General features: G+C 39.5%; 1 protein-coding gene across 3 annotated transcripts in view; it reads right to left on the minus strand.

Moving 5' to 3' along the window:
• TMEM47 (transmembrane protein 47) overlaps window positions 1-14,316 on the minus strand; it is a 262,209-nt gene extending 247,893 nt beyond the window's left edge. Inside the window, exon 1 of one of the 3 annotated variants that reach the window (XM_072027577.1) lies at window positions 13,840-14,315. In XM_072027577.1, the coding sequence (XP_071883678.1) occupies window positions 13,840-14,065 (226 nt within the window). In that variant the 5' untranslated portion in view covers window positions 14,066-14,315. Of the gene's footprint in view, window positions 1-13,839 lie in introns of all 3 variants that reach the window. The other 2 variants (XM_027449023.3, XM_038170146.2) reach the window with 2 other exon arrangements.
• Window positions 14,317-18,975: the final 4,659 nt, after the last annotated feature.

Below are 18,975 nucleotides of genomic sequence, written 5' to 3' on the forward strand. Positions count from 1 at the left end.
CAACAAACGCAACTTAACAGCAAAGTGCAACAACCTCACACAGTTTTTCAAGGCTTAGTTGGCCTCATAGGGATTTCAGCTGAGGAAGATTGAATAATTTGGTACCTTGGCTTTGTCCAATTTAGAATGAGAAATTGAGGTTGGGCCAGGATTAGCTGGCATGTCTTAGCTGACCCCAAGAATGCTGTAAGTCTCTCACAGAACAGAGTAAAACTCAAACCTCTGCTTGAACTGATTACGGTGACATAGGAAGGGAAATACACAGAGGCTGATCATGGATACAATCCACTTGAGAGGTAGCAAGCCCATGTAACAGGAATAATAAATATATAAATAAATAAAGTAAAAGAAGGAGATTTTCAAGGGAAGGAAAAAACACATTTTAAACACTAAAAAAGGCGAATGTTTAGCCCTTATAAAAAACGGTAATGATGCAGACCGAGTCAAATCTGAAGTCTGCTTTAAAGTCATTCTAATGTGTCAGTTTTTCTTTTCTTCCCCCAAAAGCAACTTCTGAATCTAGCCCAGTGTGTTTTCTAATTATTTTTATGTATGCAGTTACAAACAACATCCTTGAAGTCTTAGATAATATAAAACAAAATTCATCTGCAAGCAGATGGACACCAAGGCTATACAACATCTAACTTTAAAGCTTCTGTGGGATTTAAGAAAGGCATAGGCTTCATGCCATCTCTCCATGCAAAGAGTACTTAAGACTTTGTTTCTTTGCAATCATGGACTTCAAGAAAAAGGAACTGATCACTATTTACTATGGATCACTGTTATTTTGTACTTTAAGTATCCAATGAATATCTCATTCCTTTGAATGTACTAGCACGCATACGACATTCAGAATGAAATGGAAGAATGTGTTGTATAGTTCAAAGAAAATAAAAGGATTTAACAGTTTTTAGAATAAATTTTGAGATCTTAATGCTACTAAAATAAAAACAGCAACAGTAAAAATACACATTCTCTTTCTGAAAAGCAAAATTCGGTGTTTTAGACAACAACAACATGTTTCTGGTTTCAACAGGGAACTAATCTGCTAAAGATGCCTAAAATGCAGTTGTGGGGTTTTGGAATGGGAGGGTTACAGCTATAATTACAAAAAAAACCTTCATATGTTATATGAAAAAGATGGAGAAGATGAAAACAAGAAACTGAAGATCTATAGAGGCGTTTCGTATAAAGAAAGTTATTTTAAAGGTGTTTGTGTGTGTACACACTTATTTTCATTTTTGTTAGAAATCTAGGCATGTTGTTTACTAATACTTTAATTACTAAGTACTCAACCTTCCAAGCCCTTTTACTCCATGTTTTTGGACCAAAACCAAGGCTAGGAACAATCTTTTATTCTACTTTCAGCATGCAATCTAAAAGATCAGCCTGCTGCATGTTCCTCTGGATGGAAATACGATTTTAGTTATGGATTGGAATGTTACGAGAAGTGGTTTTTAATGTTGATATGATACTTCAAAAACACTAAGTGGTTAGTATAGTGATGATTTAGAAAGTATTCTTCCAATATCACAGTGCATTATGGATAGAAAATACAGAAATAAATAAACAGAACAGACCATTTTGGAACACTATGAAAGGAATCTTCGCATTTGAAGATTACACAGCTACAAAGACTAGACACGTAAATACATCTTGCCCCAAAGTTAAAAGCCATAAAAAAGTGATAAAATAAATCAAAGTGCCAGATGGGAAAAATCAGAAACCACCAGTTTTGAAAGCCACTACAAATCACAGAATTTCTAGGTTGGAAGAGACCTCAAGATCATTGAGTCCAACCTCTGACCTAACGCTAACAGTCCCCACTAAACCATATCCCTAAGCTCCACATCTAAATGTCTTTTAAAGACTTCCAGGGATGGTGACTCCACCACCTCCCTGGGCAGCCTGTTCCAGTGTCTAACAACCCTTTCGGTAAAGAAGGTCTTCCTAACATCTAACCTAAAACTCCCCTGGCGCAACTTAAGCCCATTCCCCCGCGTCCTGTCACCAGGCACGTGGGAGAACAGACCAACCCCCACCACGCTACAGCCTCCTTTGAGGTACCTGTAGAGAGCGATAAGGTCGCACCTGAACCTCCTTTTCTCCAGGCTGAACAAGCCCAGCTCCCTCAGTCGCTCCTTGTAGGACTTGTTCTCCATATTAATACAATATTAAATACTGCCTTTATACTGACCAGATACTGAAGTCTAATGCAAACAAAAGGTGTACAGCATTGGAGTAGCAAACAAATGGAAAAAGATTTGAGTACACTATTGCTTTACAAAGCCATGTAGCAAGGCCACCAATCAAGTGAAAGTAACAAAGGCAAAGATGATATAAGCATGAGGTTAAAATACAACTTGGCTTCCAGGACAGAGCTATCTATGGATTTTGGAAAGGTTAAAAAATAAACAAGCTATTTTACTATAGTACCAATGTGGGAGGTATCAGTGTTGAAAAACACCTACACTCCCAACTTAAAAAAAGAATTGACTTAGTTAAACAAAGTTAGTTTCTAGAATAAGAGAGCCTACTTGTTGTTGTTGACAATAGGACCAAACTGAGGACTGAGGTTCTATATGTTCCTAAGGATTGGGTATTTAACATTGTGTTCTGTGTTCCAAAACGTCTGGAATCTTCTCCTGCCCTGCCCTGCCCTTCCCCCCCCCCGCATTTTTTCTTAGTTCCAGTTTTCATTTATGAGAGTATGCAACTCTAGCAGCCTTTAGGTACACCTGCAACAATGACAGATTCTGTTTGAAGAACATCATGAAAGTCAGTCCAGTCAGACAGCAGATAGACATTACAGCATAAATAATAAGGGGCTGAGTTTTTCTATATTGCCTACCATGGAAACTGTATGCTTAAATCTCCTTGTTGTCTTAGAAACACCTTAACTATCAATTTTGTAAGCCATTTGAGCTAGCAACAAAATAAATCTTATGTTGGACTAAGCAAGCAAATTTCTGCATAGGCAATGCAGAAATTATTAACTGTGATTATTTTAAGAAGAGGCCACTGGATTTGTTTTATACAAGAGAAAAGAAACATCCAAGAAAACTGAATAACTACCCCTGAAAGAAGAATCCCCTGTAAGTTAAGATAGCTACAACATTATAACCACATGTAACAAATGCTTTTCTACAATAATAAGGTGTAGTTTCTTCAGACTACCCAGATGTGATTTATAACACACAGCATCAAAATGGGAACAGCAGATTTCTCCTTTACGTAGTGTTACTGGTACACTGAACATAAACATCATCAGTACACTTTGGTGATATCCAAAATATGCTTGCACCATATCTATACATGTGACAATCTTGTAAATGAGTTACTATACTCATATCAGGAGACTCAGCAATTCAGGGAGACTGTGCAGAGATAAAAATGTGCATGAACATGAGCAAAATGGGACTTTGGAGATGATCTTTTTAAGTTTTCAGGATTCTAAATATGTGTTTACACTTAAGAATGCACATAAATATTTTTCACTGTACATCGGCACAGTTTATTTACATTATACAACAACTATTTAAGAAAAATGTTAAGAATCAGTAAAAACTCCACTCCCGCAAATCCTTAAAAACTTCCAGATTTTAAAAGGTGCTGCCGTCTCACAGGTATGCTGAAATTAAGTTCCTTTGTTGTTTTATACCTGCAGAGACAACAGAAAGCCTAACTTTTTCCAATTTTCATTATTTTACCAATCTGAACAAAAGGAATTAATACATTTTTGGACAATAGCTGAGTAATTCAAGACAGATTTCTTAATAAAAACTCCATTTAATTTGTACTGCATTTAGTTCTGTAAATCCAAAAAGTTTTTTTTACTGCACATGAACCATTACAATGTTTATTCCATGGTAAATCTGTACCTCAGTTCTGATAGTGATGACAACATTTGCATCATTTTTATTATAACAATCTGCCTGTTCGTTTAGGGATGCAGATTTCAATATTTGCAAATGTATGCAAATTTGAACCCAGGTTCTTCAAACCTATTTTCAAAGCATATTGTATAAAATTCATAAAAGTCATCACTTTGAGTAAAATAAAAGATATGATGTTTCTTTTCAAGTAATTGTTCACAGATAATTCAGTGCCTTTTTGCAAGGACAGACTGATTGCATTGCTCTTTGGAAATTATACCAGATCCTTAATAATATGGAAGCACAATGTTAATTGCACACTAAAAGGTGTGACTCTCCTACCTTCTTGACCCCTAATGAAATGACCTAAGGCTTATATTCATTGGCTGTATATTCATTTATAATTAGAAGCACCTCCATTTGCTTTATTTCTTGGACAAAATAATGCTTCAATACCAAATTAAATTCAGGAAAAGCTTTAAAAGAATTATTAAAAATATAAAAGTTCCGCAATGTTTATTTTAATAGATAGCCCATTTTTTAATGTGAGAAAGAACAATGCAAATGGCTAGCACTGTCATTTTTCCACATTTTCGGCAAGTTCCCAAAAAGTTAAATATTCTCTCTATATGGTATTGTCTAGTAAAAAAAGCTGTGGAAGTAAAAGCATATTGTTGGAATACGTGAAGTATTTGTACATATGTTTCTTTCAGGCAACACAAGCAAACTGAATACATCTCTTAAGAAGCAATCAAGTACTCCTTTCTTTCATACAATGGTTCTATGAGGAGTCCTCTCCTCACAGAAGCTAAAGAAATGCATGCATCTGTTACAAGCTGAAGGTAATGACCTTCTAGCACTAAACAAAACACCACTGAGGAAAACAAAACCAAAATAACTTATAACATTCTAAGGCAAGTTTTTCTGATTAATTGCAAAGCCTCCACTTAGTACATACTTGCTGTCAGCCAACAAATATTCCTAGAAATTGTAATATAGCATTTAAATTCAGGAGTATTGAATTTCAAAGAGTACGTCAAGTAAAGCATAGAAAGTTGAAGCACCCGCACATAAGGAATTAAATATAACCTACTGAATGTCATAACAATCAACTAAGATAAATAAGGCTGCTACAGATATTCCTAATTGTTTCACATTAAAAATTATTTTTAATGTTATCAACAGTCATCAACTTAGCCATCCAACAACCATGTTATAAAAGTAACAACAATATAAAAAGACAAAGATGGAATCTGTTTTCTAAAAGTATATTTGTCACACGATAGCGCTCTTTTTTTCAGCATTATCAGGTGCATGGATTTCTGTGGAAGGTCAAACTATGGAATTCAGTGGAAATACTGACAGAAGACAACTGTTGCATTCACCTTTAAGATCTGTGTGTGCAATAATTTTACGTACAAAGTCAGTTTTTTGGAATCTTGCCTGAGACGAAACAACTTTTTTGTTTGTTTGCTTGTTTTTTAAGAAGTTGCTCAGACGAATTTTGCTTTTACCTTCTAAGTTCAAAACAAAACAAAATATTTGGCTATGTGGATGAAGGGCAAAATGGTTAAACTTGGGAAGTCCAGCATTTATAAGTTATTTGGTTTCTACTCCTCCATTCTTTTACAGTCAGCACAAGTACAGTCTCTTGAGACTGTGTAGTCTACGCTTCTGCACACTACAAAGAGAAGCCTTTTCTGGCAAGATCCATTCCAAATTTCCATTAAGTTCCTCTAGCCACAACCTTTCACAGTGGAACCTTGCACAAAATAGTAATAACTAAATATTTTGTGCTCCTTGTCAGTTCATATAGCATACTTATTACTGCTAGTTGTTGTACAGATGCACTCTGGTTTCTGCGTTTTCTTTTATGGATTCAGAGTTTTCTAAAGTATGAAAATTGCTTGTGTGTGTGGATCTTCAAGTCACTTCATCACTTAAAAAGTTAGCCGTAGCTGTGGGAACCAGACAGCAGTGGCTGGGTGCATCATTTTCTTAAGACAGAACTCAGATGCTCCATCAAGGCATTCTTCTAGTTGTGACTTCAGTGTGAACTTGAACATGAGATATAACAAAGTGAGGTCTCAGCTGTAAAAATAATCTGTTCAGAGAAGAGACAAAGCATTTTTCTGCTTCTTTTGCAACAGGAGATTTATTTATTGTACTAATACATCAGAACTTGGTCGTCTTCTACACACAAAGCCGTTGATACCAGGAGTCTTGCACAATACAGGTGGGCTTAACAGTGAGGTTTTTATGTGCTAATTCATCAGGATTTTGGCAATGTCCAAACAGAAATTTGAGCATTTTAAGCTGAGTGTCAACATCCTTAAGTGCCTCCTAAGGATAATTCAGAGGTTCCACATAAGGCATCAGTCACTTTCAATTTACTATACAAGAAGCTCACAGGATGGTTCAGTGCTCCTAATGCTGAGTGGAAAGTCATTTAGAGCCAGACAAAGAAAAAAAAAGAAAAACAAAAAAACATGCACAGAGATGTATCCAAAAAATACCTAAGTGGAGCAAAATCAAGGATACCCATGTCTTGCTGAGACATGGGATGCCAATGTCTAATGATAGCAGCTGACTAAGGAAATAGAAAAGGCAGATGCCTCCTTAATTGCAATTTATTAGAGGACTTCTCAGAAACTGTAAGATCTTTGCTTCTCATCTCCAGACCTGAAACTCTGCTTCCATTTCCAAAAGAATATAACCACTGGGTATGACTGATACCACTCTCTTCCATCTGCTAGACCCAAGCCATAGAAATACAAGAAAGATTCACAGAGCACGTAAACAAATAGATATGATGGAATACAAATCTGAGTTTTGCTTTCAAGTCACTCTTACCTACATGGTCTGTTCTGACTTTCCACCAACAAACAAAAGTGCCTCAACATTACTGGGAGGCAGCCAGAGTTCAGTTTCTCCTAGCTTGGAGGGAGAAGTTGTTATCAGTCATTTACAATGTTGCATCTCTCTCACTCTTGCTTTACTCTCCTCCAGAGCAAGATATCTTTTATCAGAGCAGAAGACACTAGCTCTGTTCCAAGTTAGGTAACAGCTGTTTGGAAGGACTCTCTATCATCTTAATTCCTCAGCCTGGGAAGAACTTGCTTGCTAGATCCGAGGACTAATTAGGCATCCATTGTACAGATGCAGGCAATGCTACAGGAAGTGTTTTAAATCAAATGCCACTGCCCACGTGGATTTGTTGGGGAATAATGGTAGCAGATCTGGCTCTTCATTCACCTTTCAATGGCAAGCAGAGCTCTTGGTGTCTTCCACCTGAGGATGCTGTTGAGCAGGCTGGATTTGGTTCCCAGAGAAGTCAGCAGCATGCAAAGCAGATACAGTTGTAGTTTCTCAGGATGATTTCAGCAGTCTGGCATGAGATATGCAGTGCATCAATCTGTCTGATGTTTCTGTTTCAGCTGCTGTATTAGGCAGACTATGTTGGCCCTGAGACTACTGGATTCAAACTTTGTGTGCTTCAAAAGCAGTGCAAGTTTTATCCTTATTCTCTACAGGAGATCAAACCAAACAACAAAACCAATAAAAATATGGTAACCATCTCTGCTACTGCTGTTATGCAAAGGAGACAGATTTTGCAAGACAAGACAGTCTAATGCCTGGGGAGTTACAGATGTATGAGCAACTTGAAACATAACAGGTGCTTGCTCCTCCGCCCACTGACACACATCTCTCCTGAAGATTAAAGCTTGCATTCCTTATTTATAGAAAATACACACTTTGGGAGGTTTTAGTATAACTCCTATTTTTCTGAGTCATGGCCTGCCTGCACTTCTAAAATCATTGAGCAAAATCCTTTAAATGAAGCACCTCTTCAGATAGAGCCAAGTGCTGCCATTATACAGATCTTTATTTTATTATTTAAAGGCAACATGCATTGCACATCACTTCTGACAACCGATGACTTCAAAACAAGCGCAGCATTACAGAAAATCAAGTAATCTATAATTCATTCATAGAATAATACGTGTACTCAGGCACTTCTTCCATTGGCTATGTGGCATTACTCTGAGATTAGCTTGCTACTACACCATTTGAATTATCAGATATTCTTTCATTCAATAAAAAAATGAAACACCCACCTACAACTCCAAGAACATCAGAAAACCCTGGAAATCTTACAATTGTGTCATTAGGAGAAAAGTGTGGGAGATGTGTTATACAAGCTTTTCAAGAAAAGCTCACCTTTTCTGACTTCACCCATATATATTACTATATTTCAGTAATCTTAAGAAGGAATAAGTGCACTTCATGTTGTAACAGAAGTGTAATTATTTCCTACAGTTACCAATGCTTTTCAAGCAAACTGGCTATCTTTTGCAGTTTTCAAAACTCATTCCACTGTTCCTTGCAGAAAACAGTTAGCATTTAGAATAGTTCTAATAGTACTTTCCAACAAAATGATGGCATTTATATTATAGAACTGGAACAACTGAAAACACATAAAGCAATACAGCTGGATAGACTTTACCCTCTACAGCTTGCTATCTTGAATCTTACGTGGTTATCCCTGGACACAAATCAGTAACAGAGGCAAGGTTACTCTATACTTGATTCTAAATATAAAGTCTCATCAAATATTTAAACCACTTACGATCTCCCTAACATAAGGAACATCTTTTAACTTACTGGTGCAAGGGTTCTTTATTAAATAAAGAGCAACAGGATAAGTTACTAATTTTGAAATTGCAATGAACAACAGCAGTAACAATAACCCACTAAGATTAGAAGTATTCCTTAAAAAAAAGAGATAGAGTGTTATCAGTCATAAAGGGTATGGTGCTCTCTGATCAGATAAACTCACACAAACTTCACACTTTATACAGTTATAGCACTTTCATGTGTCTCTTAGCTGGCTGGAGAAGGATGGCTGAAATGGTAGCTTGCCATCAAACTAAAAAGTCTAGACTACTATGCAGAAGTCTTAGATGTGTTATGCTCACAGGCCTTGGGTAGCCTGAGACTAAAATAAGCGCTCCATTTATAAAAGAGGAGAAAATAACTTAAAATTTTCTATGTGGGCTAAAGGGAGAGGTAATTCACAAATTCAATACATTCTGAACACATTCAAGAAGTCAGGTAAACATAAGGCATAAACAAATATCAGTGACCACAGAGTCACAGAAAAAATGTGGTTAGAAAAGACCTCTGGAGATCGTGTCACCCAGCTCCCTGTGGAAAGAAGGACTAGCCTCCAAGTCAGACCAAACTTCAAAGCTAGATAAGCTTGTTCAGGGTCTTAGGTGGTGAGTTTGAAGTAGTATAGCTTTTGATTTTATATCCACCTTCAGATAAAGTGTAGGGCATGATTATTAAAGAGAGTAATATGGAAAGTGCCAGACTACAGTTTTTAAAAATAAATTGAATGTTTTATTAATTCATCCGTACATTGCATGAGCTACTTTCTTCAGACTTAGTTAAATCACATCTGTTTCTCTTATTTTATGCCAGACTATCAGCCTTGCTAAGGTTTTTACAAATGTGTCAACATCAACTCAGAGCAACGATCCACATCTTCTAATGAGGAAGCTGCTTTTGAGCTAGAAATTTCCCCTTGGAACAACTGCTTAGATTCAAAACAAGCAGATTCCATCCAAGACCATTGAGCCATGTTAATTCAGATATCTGCATCTAATGTATAATTAAGGTTAAAGCTCTTCAAGTGCTACCAATGAGCAGCCTTTTATTTTATTTTTTTCCTTTCAAGAACAAATTAGAACAGAATTATAAGCACAAAACTAGATTCAAGTCATTTTACTGTATTATGCTGTAAGTTAAGCTTACATTTATGGTTTGACTTTTTTAAACCACTAGGCTTCAATATGTACAGAGGTCCTTTTGCATTTATTTCCTTGAGATTGTTTTGCTTTTCAAACATTCATGGGTAGTTTTTGGAGAATACAATAATCATAAGGAAAATGAGTTTTCATAAACAAATACATAGGTCGTTAAGTAACAAAGTCATGTCTCTCATCCATGAGGATAGTTTCATACTGGTTAATAGTATTCATTCAAATATATTTTTATATGTGCTATTTTCATGATAAACTGAAATGCTCCAAAAGGAGACATTATTTTCTAGGAATAGTGTGTGTGCATGTGTGTATATATATTTACATATAAAATGTAAAATACATGATGTTTACCTGACAGATCAGATTCTATGGAACCATTCCACATCATATTTATGTATCTTTGATTTAGAAAACTATAATGCCTGCAGTGAACTGCATAAATTCAAATCTAATATTATTAATTCTGAAAACATAAGGCAACTACCTGTAAAGGTACAGACATCATGCAGTTATACATAAGGCATATTTAATTTTAGGCAGATACTGAGACAGAAATAAATATTCATACATAACTCTTAACTCCTGATAAATCTGTAAATGAACCATTGTAAATCAGACTTACACTTCAAATGAGGTCTAAAGAAAATTTTGTTTAACAACACCAAAGAGAGATTCCAAACCCTCTAAGTTTTCAGTTTAGCATGCGGATTTAAAATACAGTAAACTTAAAAGACAACTTGTGCACAACGCAATTTAAGGTTTGATCATAGAAAATAATTTTGTGCCTAGACAGCTGGTGAAACTGTAAAACAGCATTGCTGGACTTTATCACAAAGATATCCACACTGGCAACTTCGTTAAATTTTCAGCTCCTGAAATTGTTATTAGTGGGAATTTTAGAATTTCATACAGGGGAGAGAAATATGCATGAATATATTTATATTTCTTCAAATTACAGAAAAAAATAAAATGGTGATTTATGTAAAGACTGAAAAAGACAAAAAAAAGCAAATTAAGAAGAGCTCTTATATCTTGAGGTGTTGGTTTTTTTTTTTTTTTTTTAATTAATTTGCCTAATTCAGATACTTGAACTCGCAATATTGTGCAGTACTTACACAACTTTAAAAGCAGTATGAGAGCAAAGGATTGCTTGCAAGCTATAGAAAAAGGCCTCAAAACAGTAAATGAATGCAAGCAAAAATACATCCCAAGCATTAGCACTGCTCAAGGAAAACACAACTATTTTCTGCTATAACAGCCAATGTAATCATGTTCTGTACATTTCCTTCTGTTCAAACACTACCAAGTTGCCCTTTTGATAGCAGTCAGGGGTCCTACATCTAATTACAACAAAGGTTTTTAATTAAACCTTGAATATGCTTTAACAGCTTCTAGCATGAGCTTGCCCTTGATGGTGCCACTTGAGGTGCTCTCCTTCAAGGGATGATGAAGTAAATCTCTTAAAACCATGGGTGAAGATGCCTTTTTCTTGTGTATACTACTGCTTTTCACAGCTAGCTAGCTACAAAGCTGCTTGCATCGGTATCAAGCTAAAAGAGCTTTCCCTGTGGGAGCTCTCCACTATCTCCAAAATATACCGCTTGCTATATTCTTGATGTAGGAGGAAAGTGCACTTAAAATATTAAGTAAGCACACAAAATGGTCTCGAATATGAGCCCAGTCCAACTGGATGAACTTACTGGGAGCCCTTCCACTGACTTTAGTAGGAATTATAATGCACTAGCAGAATGTGAAGGCATACAGTAGTGTCTCATATTTCAGGTCTCCTCAGAGTACAGAATTGTGCGCCAAACATGAGGAAAATTAACTCTCCCCCCCCCCCACCCCAGTCACCTCAAATAAAACAATCATTCCCTTCTTCCCTAGTAGCGTGTGAAACCTGGCTCCACTAGACTAGAAAGTATCTAAGGAAAATAAGTAAAGCTCATTCAATGAACTTGAATAAAACTGTGCAGGCAGGAATCTTCACACAGTATAGAAGAAAGCTTCAGGAGAGGGCAAATTTTCAATAAACAGAAATATTTTATTTCTATCCATCCACAATGATTCATCTTCCATCTTTCCATAAACAAATAGGTAACTAATAAAGGAATGAGATAAATTAGTTGCCTTACATGTGGTTCCATAAACTGTCCTGCTTCTTTTAACGTCCCACTGTGTGCGTGCATGTGTGTATGCACATGCGTGGTGGGGCACAGGTTGAGGGGGGAGCCCAGTGAAGTGTGTGTGGGGCAGGGGGATTTGAAGCAGGTTCTCATTCAAGCCAGCTAAAAGGTCCTTCTGCAATCAAGGGGATACTATTTCAGGAGACAGAGAGAAGGGGCAAAGGATTCACGTTGCTAAGGAGACAGTAGAAGCTGACATTCCTACATAAATTTCCATTTATACCAGGGAAGGAAAAGAAAGCTCCCTGAAGTTTGTGTACCCGGGTAACTGATTGAAACTGACGGTTCTTTACAATTCGGTTTGAGGATATGTGATTTAAAACAAAATTCAAAACAACATTCAAAACCTCAAATATTACTCCACACAAGTATAGAAAGACAAGAACAGGAGCAAAGGAACCTGTGCAATTTCTACTCAAAGATCAGCAATTTCCTAGAACCTGTAAGAGGATTTCAGAGAAGCCAGAAAAAGAAAAGCCATCTAGAACATACAGACAGTCTCCTTACCCCTTTCCCAAAACAAGCATCTCATCCCTGTGTGATTTACCAGAAGCAAGAGAGCACAGTGATCCAAACGGATGATATAGCAACGCAAGCATGTGTGAGGGGAGCATGGGGGTGGAAATGAGGGGCAGAGGGGAAGAGAAGAGGCCAGCTTTGTTTGTAAATGTTTCTGTTGGGATTCCTGATATTGGAATCAGCATAAAGTAAATAAAACAACACATAAAACCAGAAACGATTATCGAACTACAAAAGAATTTACTGAAAAAATATTCAACAGGCGGCAGCTTGTTTGTATCACTCACAACCAGCTGAGTGGTTTTTTTTTAGTACCCCAAGCAACAGTGAAATGGCGTTAGAAATAAATACTATGACCAAAGACATAGAAACCTGAAGAACAAAAGAACATCAAGAAGTCAAAATGTGGCAAGAAGGAAAAGAAGTATGATAGACAATGGGAGCAATAGCAGTACATGATAGAAAAAGGTATACACGAGTACACCAAGAGGGATGGAGAAAGCTAGAATCCAGATGTCTTCATGTGGGACAAAATAGCATTTTGTTTTATTTATTTATTTATTAAGATTAGGAAGCCTCAGCTTTCCATGCCTGGTGACTTCTGGGGATGGGGACGTAATGATAAGATCCTTGATCCTCAACAGCTTCTCCTTACACGATAACAACGGCCACAAAGAAAAATAATCAAAAGTAGGCTAAACTCGGGATCTTTTGTGAAAGCAGTCAAGCAGAGATAAGGAATCAGTCACCTCTTTCACTTACAGAAGCTATCCTTAAGCCTCTCCTGCATCCTAGACCGTCACGCGGGGAGGGGAAATAGCAGACGGTTGACTCCCGAAGCCCTCCCCAGAGCTTTATTTCCAGAAATCCCTGCCCTCGCCTTCGCTCGCAAGGCGGAGGAATTGGGGCTGGAGCAGGGCGGCACGGGAGGGCGCCCCGCTGCACCAAGGCGGGTGGGGACGGCGGGCGGAGAGGAGAGCCCCGGCCCCGGGAAGGCAGAGGGGAGGCGGCAGAGGCCGAGCACGGGGCGGAGAGGGGCCGGGAAGGGCGCTCAGGGCGGGTGGCCAAGAGGCGCCCGCGCCCGTACTTTTCGCGACGGCGGTGGCCGGAGCAGGGAGCAGGGCTGCGAGTGGGAAGGCAGCGGGCGAGGCGGGGAGCTCGGGTAGAAGAGGGGGCGGCGGAGCAGAGCCTCGGGCACCGTTCCCATACGGGAGGGCTGTCCCCAAGAGCAAGGACCCTGTCCCGAGCCGCTCGCAAACCCAGGCGACCGAGGAGAGCCGGCTTTGGGGTGGCGGGGGCACGCCGGCGGGGCAGCCCGGGCACGGAGATCTCCTGGCGGCCGCGGCGGAGCCGGGAGAGCGGGAGGCGGCTCGGGGACAGGGGGGACAAAGCGGAGGGGCAGGGGGAGCGGGGGCAGCCGTATCTTACCGCTGTGCAGCGTCGACTCGCAGAGCCAGCTGTCCAAGTTTCCGGGCTTGCGGCAGGACTCCCACAGAGACAGGTAGTACTGGTGGTCCGCCGTCACCCAGGCGGGGCTCAGCACGGCCCCCAGGTCCAGGCACAGCGCCAGGAAGATGCACACCAGCCCCACCAGCTTCAGCGGGGTCAGCACCGAGACGCGCACCTCCTCCATGCCGCTGCCGGACGAAGCCATAGGGACCAGGGGGAAGGAGGAGGAGGAAGATGAGGAGAAGGATGCGAAGCCGCCAGCCCCGAGGGGAACAGGAGCGAAAGCCCGGCTCCCAACAGGAGAAGCGGGGGGCGGGAGGAGCAGCGAGACCAGCGCTGACTAACGGCGGGGAGAGGCTTTCGCAGGCAGCACAGCTCCCTCCCTCCTCCGCCGCGCTCCCGCCCCGGTGTATCAGGTGCAGCAGCTCCCCCTGTCGCGCTCGGCTCGGCCCGGCCCGGCCCGGCCCGACCCCGCCGCGCTCCTCCCCCGGCCCGCCCCCTGCCTGGGGCGGTGCCCGGCCCCGCACGGCTCGGTATGGACCCTTATGGCCCCGCTCGGGGCGAAGTTTGGGGAAGTTTCCCCGCTCAGCCCGGGCAGAAATGCGTGGAAGCGGCGGGTGCGGGTGCGGCCGGGGCTGGGTGCTCCGCGGCAAAGCGCCGGGGAGCGGGGAACTGGGAGAAAAGAAAAGCCAAGCCAAGCCAAGCCATCTCGGGTTGGGGATTAGCAGTGGCTGACCTTGACTCCTTTTCTCAAATGACCTTTAAATCACAAGTCTTCAGTTTAAGGTTAAAAAAGAAAAAAATCAAGGTTTCGTTGTTCACGCACGGGCGTACTGGTAATTCCCTTCTCTCTCTCCCATCAGCTGCCTTTCTGAACCCAAATTAAATCTCAAGAAAGGATAGGTACTTTGACCAGCTTCCATTTCATCTCTGTTTATTTTGCTTAATTAGTATTACAGTACTGAGAATGTCAAGGGTGCATATTTTGTCTAGTTATTAAACACTGTCTGCCTCACAAGACAAAAACACATGCAGGGATATCGTATAACATCCATTAAGGACTATTAAAAAAGAAAAAGAAAGAAAAAAAAAAAGATTCAACCTTCAGATTTGAAAGGGAACACAGTGACTGAGATTTGAGGCAGAACTATAAAAATACGAAGGGAGAAATCAAGCCCAAAAAGCCATTGTCAGGTGTAGAAACAGGAGAAAACCCTGCTCCATAAGTCTTTCTTGTATCTATGGGAATATTCTCAGTAATTTCAGAAGGTGCATGAATAAATCCTAATGATTTAGACAAATTCCTCACTCTATTTCACTGTTTGTAGTCCTTTAAGGCAGAAACAGAAAGAAAGAAAGAATATTATTCATATTGCAGGCTCCTTGGAGCACGAACAGCTTTACTCTTACAGCTGTTTACAGGAGTAAGTGTTTGAGGTGTAGTTTTGACTTCTCAGTGACATTGCATTGGATTACACATTTTGCAACAATTCCTCCTTTTCATAAGCATTTAGGTGCCTCCTCTGTTAGAAACACAACCACCAAAGTTCACTGCCCTGATACCATAGTAGGTGTATCAGGATGCATATACAATGTAATGTTAGCAGAAGTTTTTTTAGCAGGTGTATTCAAAGGGCTATAAGCCATAAATATTTGTGAAGCTGCTAACTCCAGTCTGTCATTAATCCTGAAGAAGAAATGCATTTCCTTGACCTGCTACTGCTAACGTTTGAAAAGAAGTTTTTTGTTATTGGTTTTTTTTTGTGTTTTTTTTTTTTGATATTTTTTAATGTCTGATATAATTTGAGTAAGTATATATCAGAAGCAAGTATGTTAACTAATTGGTTTGTCTGAGTCATGTTTCTATTACCTCTCAATTGTAAAATGATAATTATTGGAAGAACATAGCAAATAAAATTAATATATATATATATAAAACAAACAATGGGAAAGGCTTTAAAAATGGATAAAAAGTGTAGTTTTGCCAAGCTAAGCACACTATCTCAAAACTGTATGAAATGCAGAATCATGGTTCTGTTCCAGTATTTCATAAAAAGAAGGAGAAAATACCAACAGTTGAAACATATGAAAACTTGGGAAATTATGTACTGAAATAGCACTGGTATCTATAGTTAATGTTGCCAGCACTTTCTGTACAAGGCTCAATTTGTTTTTCTTTATTAAACCCTGGTTGTTAGGGCTGGGCTTGCCTCTGCAAGATATCTGCATTAAGTTGATTTATTTTTTTTTAAGTTCTAGCTAAAGTTGAGTTATATGGATTCACTGTCTACAAAACAAACAAACAAACCTAACCTAACCAACCAACCAACCAAACAAACAAACAAAATTTCAACACATTTTAAGGTGACAAGCAGAAAGTTGACCCACAACCACACGAAACCACCACAACCTACACACTATGCCTCAGTTTGGTATGCTCAAGAGATCTGTGTTTGTGTCTAATTCTCCAGAGATTTAATCCGTAGTGAGTGTACTGCAGCTGTTTACAGCTTTTGTGTCTGAATGAACAGTGTATCAGCAAATGAATGCTGAGACATGCTCCGGCCTGGGCCTTCTAGCCATCCACTAGCCCTGGAAGTACCTGGAGAGCCTGCTCTGGACATGAGAAGGAGCAGGGAGATTTCCCCTTGCTGAGGAGACGCAACAAGGAGCACGGGAGACATAGCCCAAGCAGTGGGACTGCTTGGTTCTAAGGCATGATCAGATATCAAGGGTCCAAAGGATGTGAAAACAGCCTGGGGTACTTCCCAGAGTACAGGAGGGCTGGATAGAAGGAGGCAGAGATGGCCTAAGTGTGCAAGCAAGGATTAAGTGAATAGAGGGAAAATGGGAAAAGACAGCATGGAAAAACTGAAATAGCATACTTTGTAACAAAGTAACAAGCACCATTGCCTCAGAAATTTGTCTTTGAATTACAGAGTACTATGACAATCTTTTTACCTTTGGTGAATGGATATGAAATCAACTAGAAAACTCACTGCCCTGCCTTCCTGGGTGGTCAGTCTACAGAAGGAGCAACTACTGAAACTATTAATTCAAGTGACAAAGATCTCCTCTCTGTCACTATGACAACCTTACCTTTGCTGATAGCATAAGTTCCGGGTCAGTGTAATTTCACAAAATGTGCATTTTCGCTGTACAAATTATTCATTTTTGTCTGAATGACTTAACTGGGATAGAGGTTGGAAGCTCATGTCGATAAATGAAATCAATTGCAAGGATGTAAAACACTATAAACTTGTTAACTATTCCCAAATATGAGGTTCAAAGCACCCAATTTCTCTTATCATCAGTGGACAGTTCAGGTAATTCTCAACAAATCTGTATATGAAATTCCTCTTATGAAACATAAAATTTTATACCTTCTACAAATCTGATAGACACATTAATTGCTGTTTATGAGGACTCGTGCTAAAGTCACAAAGACAATAGAAGAATCCAAATGTAATTAATACTGTTGTATTCAGCAAGAAGCTAATATGGAAATACAATGTGCAATAAAAATAAATAAATAAATTGCAAAGCTTCTAAAAAAGTATGGATTGCCTGCTTTGTCTCTTTGGACAAGCAGGGATCCTCTGGAAACATAGGTCATGCTCATATACTAATTTAGTGTGTGAACATTAAAGTTATTCAGTATCTATGTGGAAACATCTGAATTAAACCTGTCTAAATCTTGCCATTTCTAAATGCTACACTCTGGAATAAAAATATATTTAAAAATACAATATGCTATTATATATATAATTTAAAATAGAAAAATTCTAATTTAAATCATGACCTAGTATTTTTCTAAGATATTTAAGTATGTTATAAAAGTAAACATTGTAGGAGCCCATTTTTAAAATGACACCGTATTTCTCAACAGAGGTATTTTTCTTAAGATATCACAATAGCACCAACATTTAACCTCTGTCTGTTTTGTTTTGTTTTCTCACCAGTTTGTCTTTTGACCATCTCCTCTTTCTTCCTCTCTTTTTTCCCCCTCCTCTTTCTTTCTGAGTTCTCTGTTTTTCTTTTGGCATTTTTATCTCTCTTGTAGATCATACCATTACATCCATAAGCCATAGAGTCAAAGAATATTTTAGGCTTGAACGGGAGTTTCAGAGATCATCTAGCCCAACCTGCTGCTCATAACAGGTCTAATCAGATCAAGTTGCTCAGGGCTGTGTCCACTTGAGGCTTGAACATCTCCAAGGATGGAGATGTTGCAGTCCCTCTGGGACTCTGTGCCATGCTGTTTGAACATGAATGTGGTAAAAATAGATCCTAGTATCTAATCAGAATTTCCTGTGTTATACCTTTTCCTTGTTGCCTCTTTTACTATCACCATGTACCTCAGAGAAGAGTCTAGCACCATCATTTTTGTGTCCTCTGGCTAGGAAGTAGTAAGGTCTCCCACACCTTCTCTTCTCAGTGCTGAACAAACCCAACTCTCAGCTTCTCATATATCAAGAGCTCTGACCATCCACATTGCCCTGTGCAGGACTCACTCCAGGATGTCAATATGTTTTCTGTACTGGGAAGCCAAAACTCTGGACAGATCATTCCAGATATGGTCTCACAAGTGCTGAATAGAGGTGAAGGATGAGCCTCCTGGTATGCTGGCTACTGTCTTTCTACAACAGCCCAGAATGCCGTTGGACTTCTTTGTTGCAAGGGCATGTTGCTGGCTCTTGTTCAGCTTGTTGCCCACTTTGCCCACTGGGTCTTTTTGTGCAGAGCACCTTCCTAGCTGGTCAGTCCTTGCCCTGTGCAGGTGCATGTAATAATTAGCCCCATGGTGCAAGAATTTATTTGCAATCTTAATCTTTGCAAAGTTCCTGTCAGATTCCATACTTCGTCCTTCACAGGTCCTTCAAAACCACAGTCCTGTCCTTCAGTCAATAGGCAGCAACACACCCACACCCACACCACTCAACATCATCTGCAAATTTGCTGAGAGGGTTCCTCATGCTGTCATAAGTCCCAGCTGCAACACGTGTATATACCTGGTAAAGGGTCCTTCCAAGTCAGAGCTGGAGAGGTATTCTTGAATCTGATAAACACTACATAAGGAACACTGAGTGAGACATGCTTTTTTCCCCTTCTGCC

Source organism: Anas platyrhynchos, chromosome 1, assembly GCF_047663525.1.
Source record: "Anas platyrhynchos isolate ZD024472 breed Pekin duck chromosome 1, IASCAAS_PekinDuck_T2T, whole genome shotgun sequence".
Taxonomy (NCBI): Eukaryota; Metazoa; Chordata; class Aves; order Anseriformes; family Anatidae; genus Anas; species Anas platyrhynchos.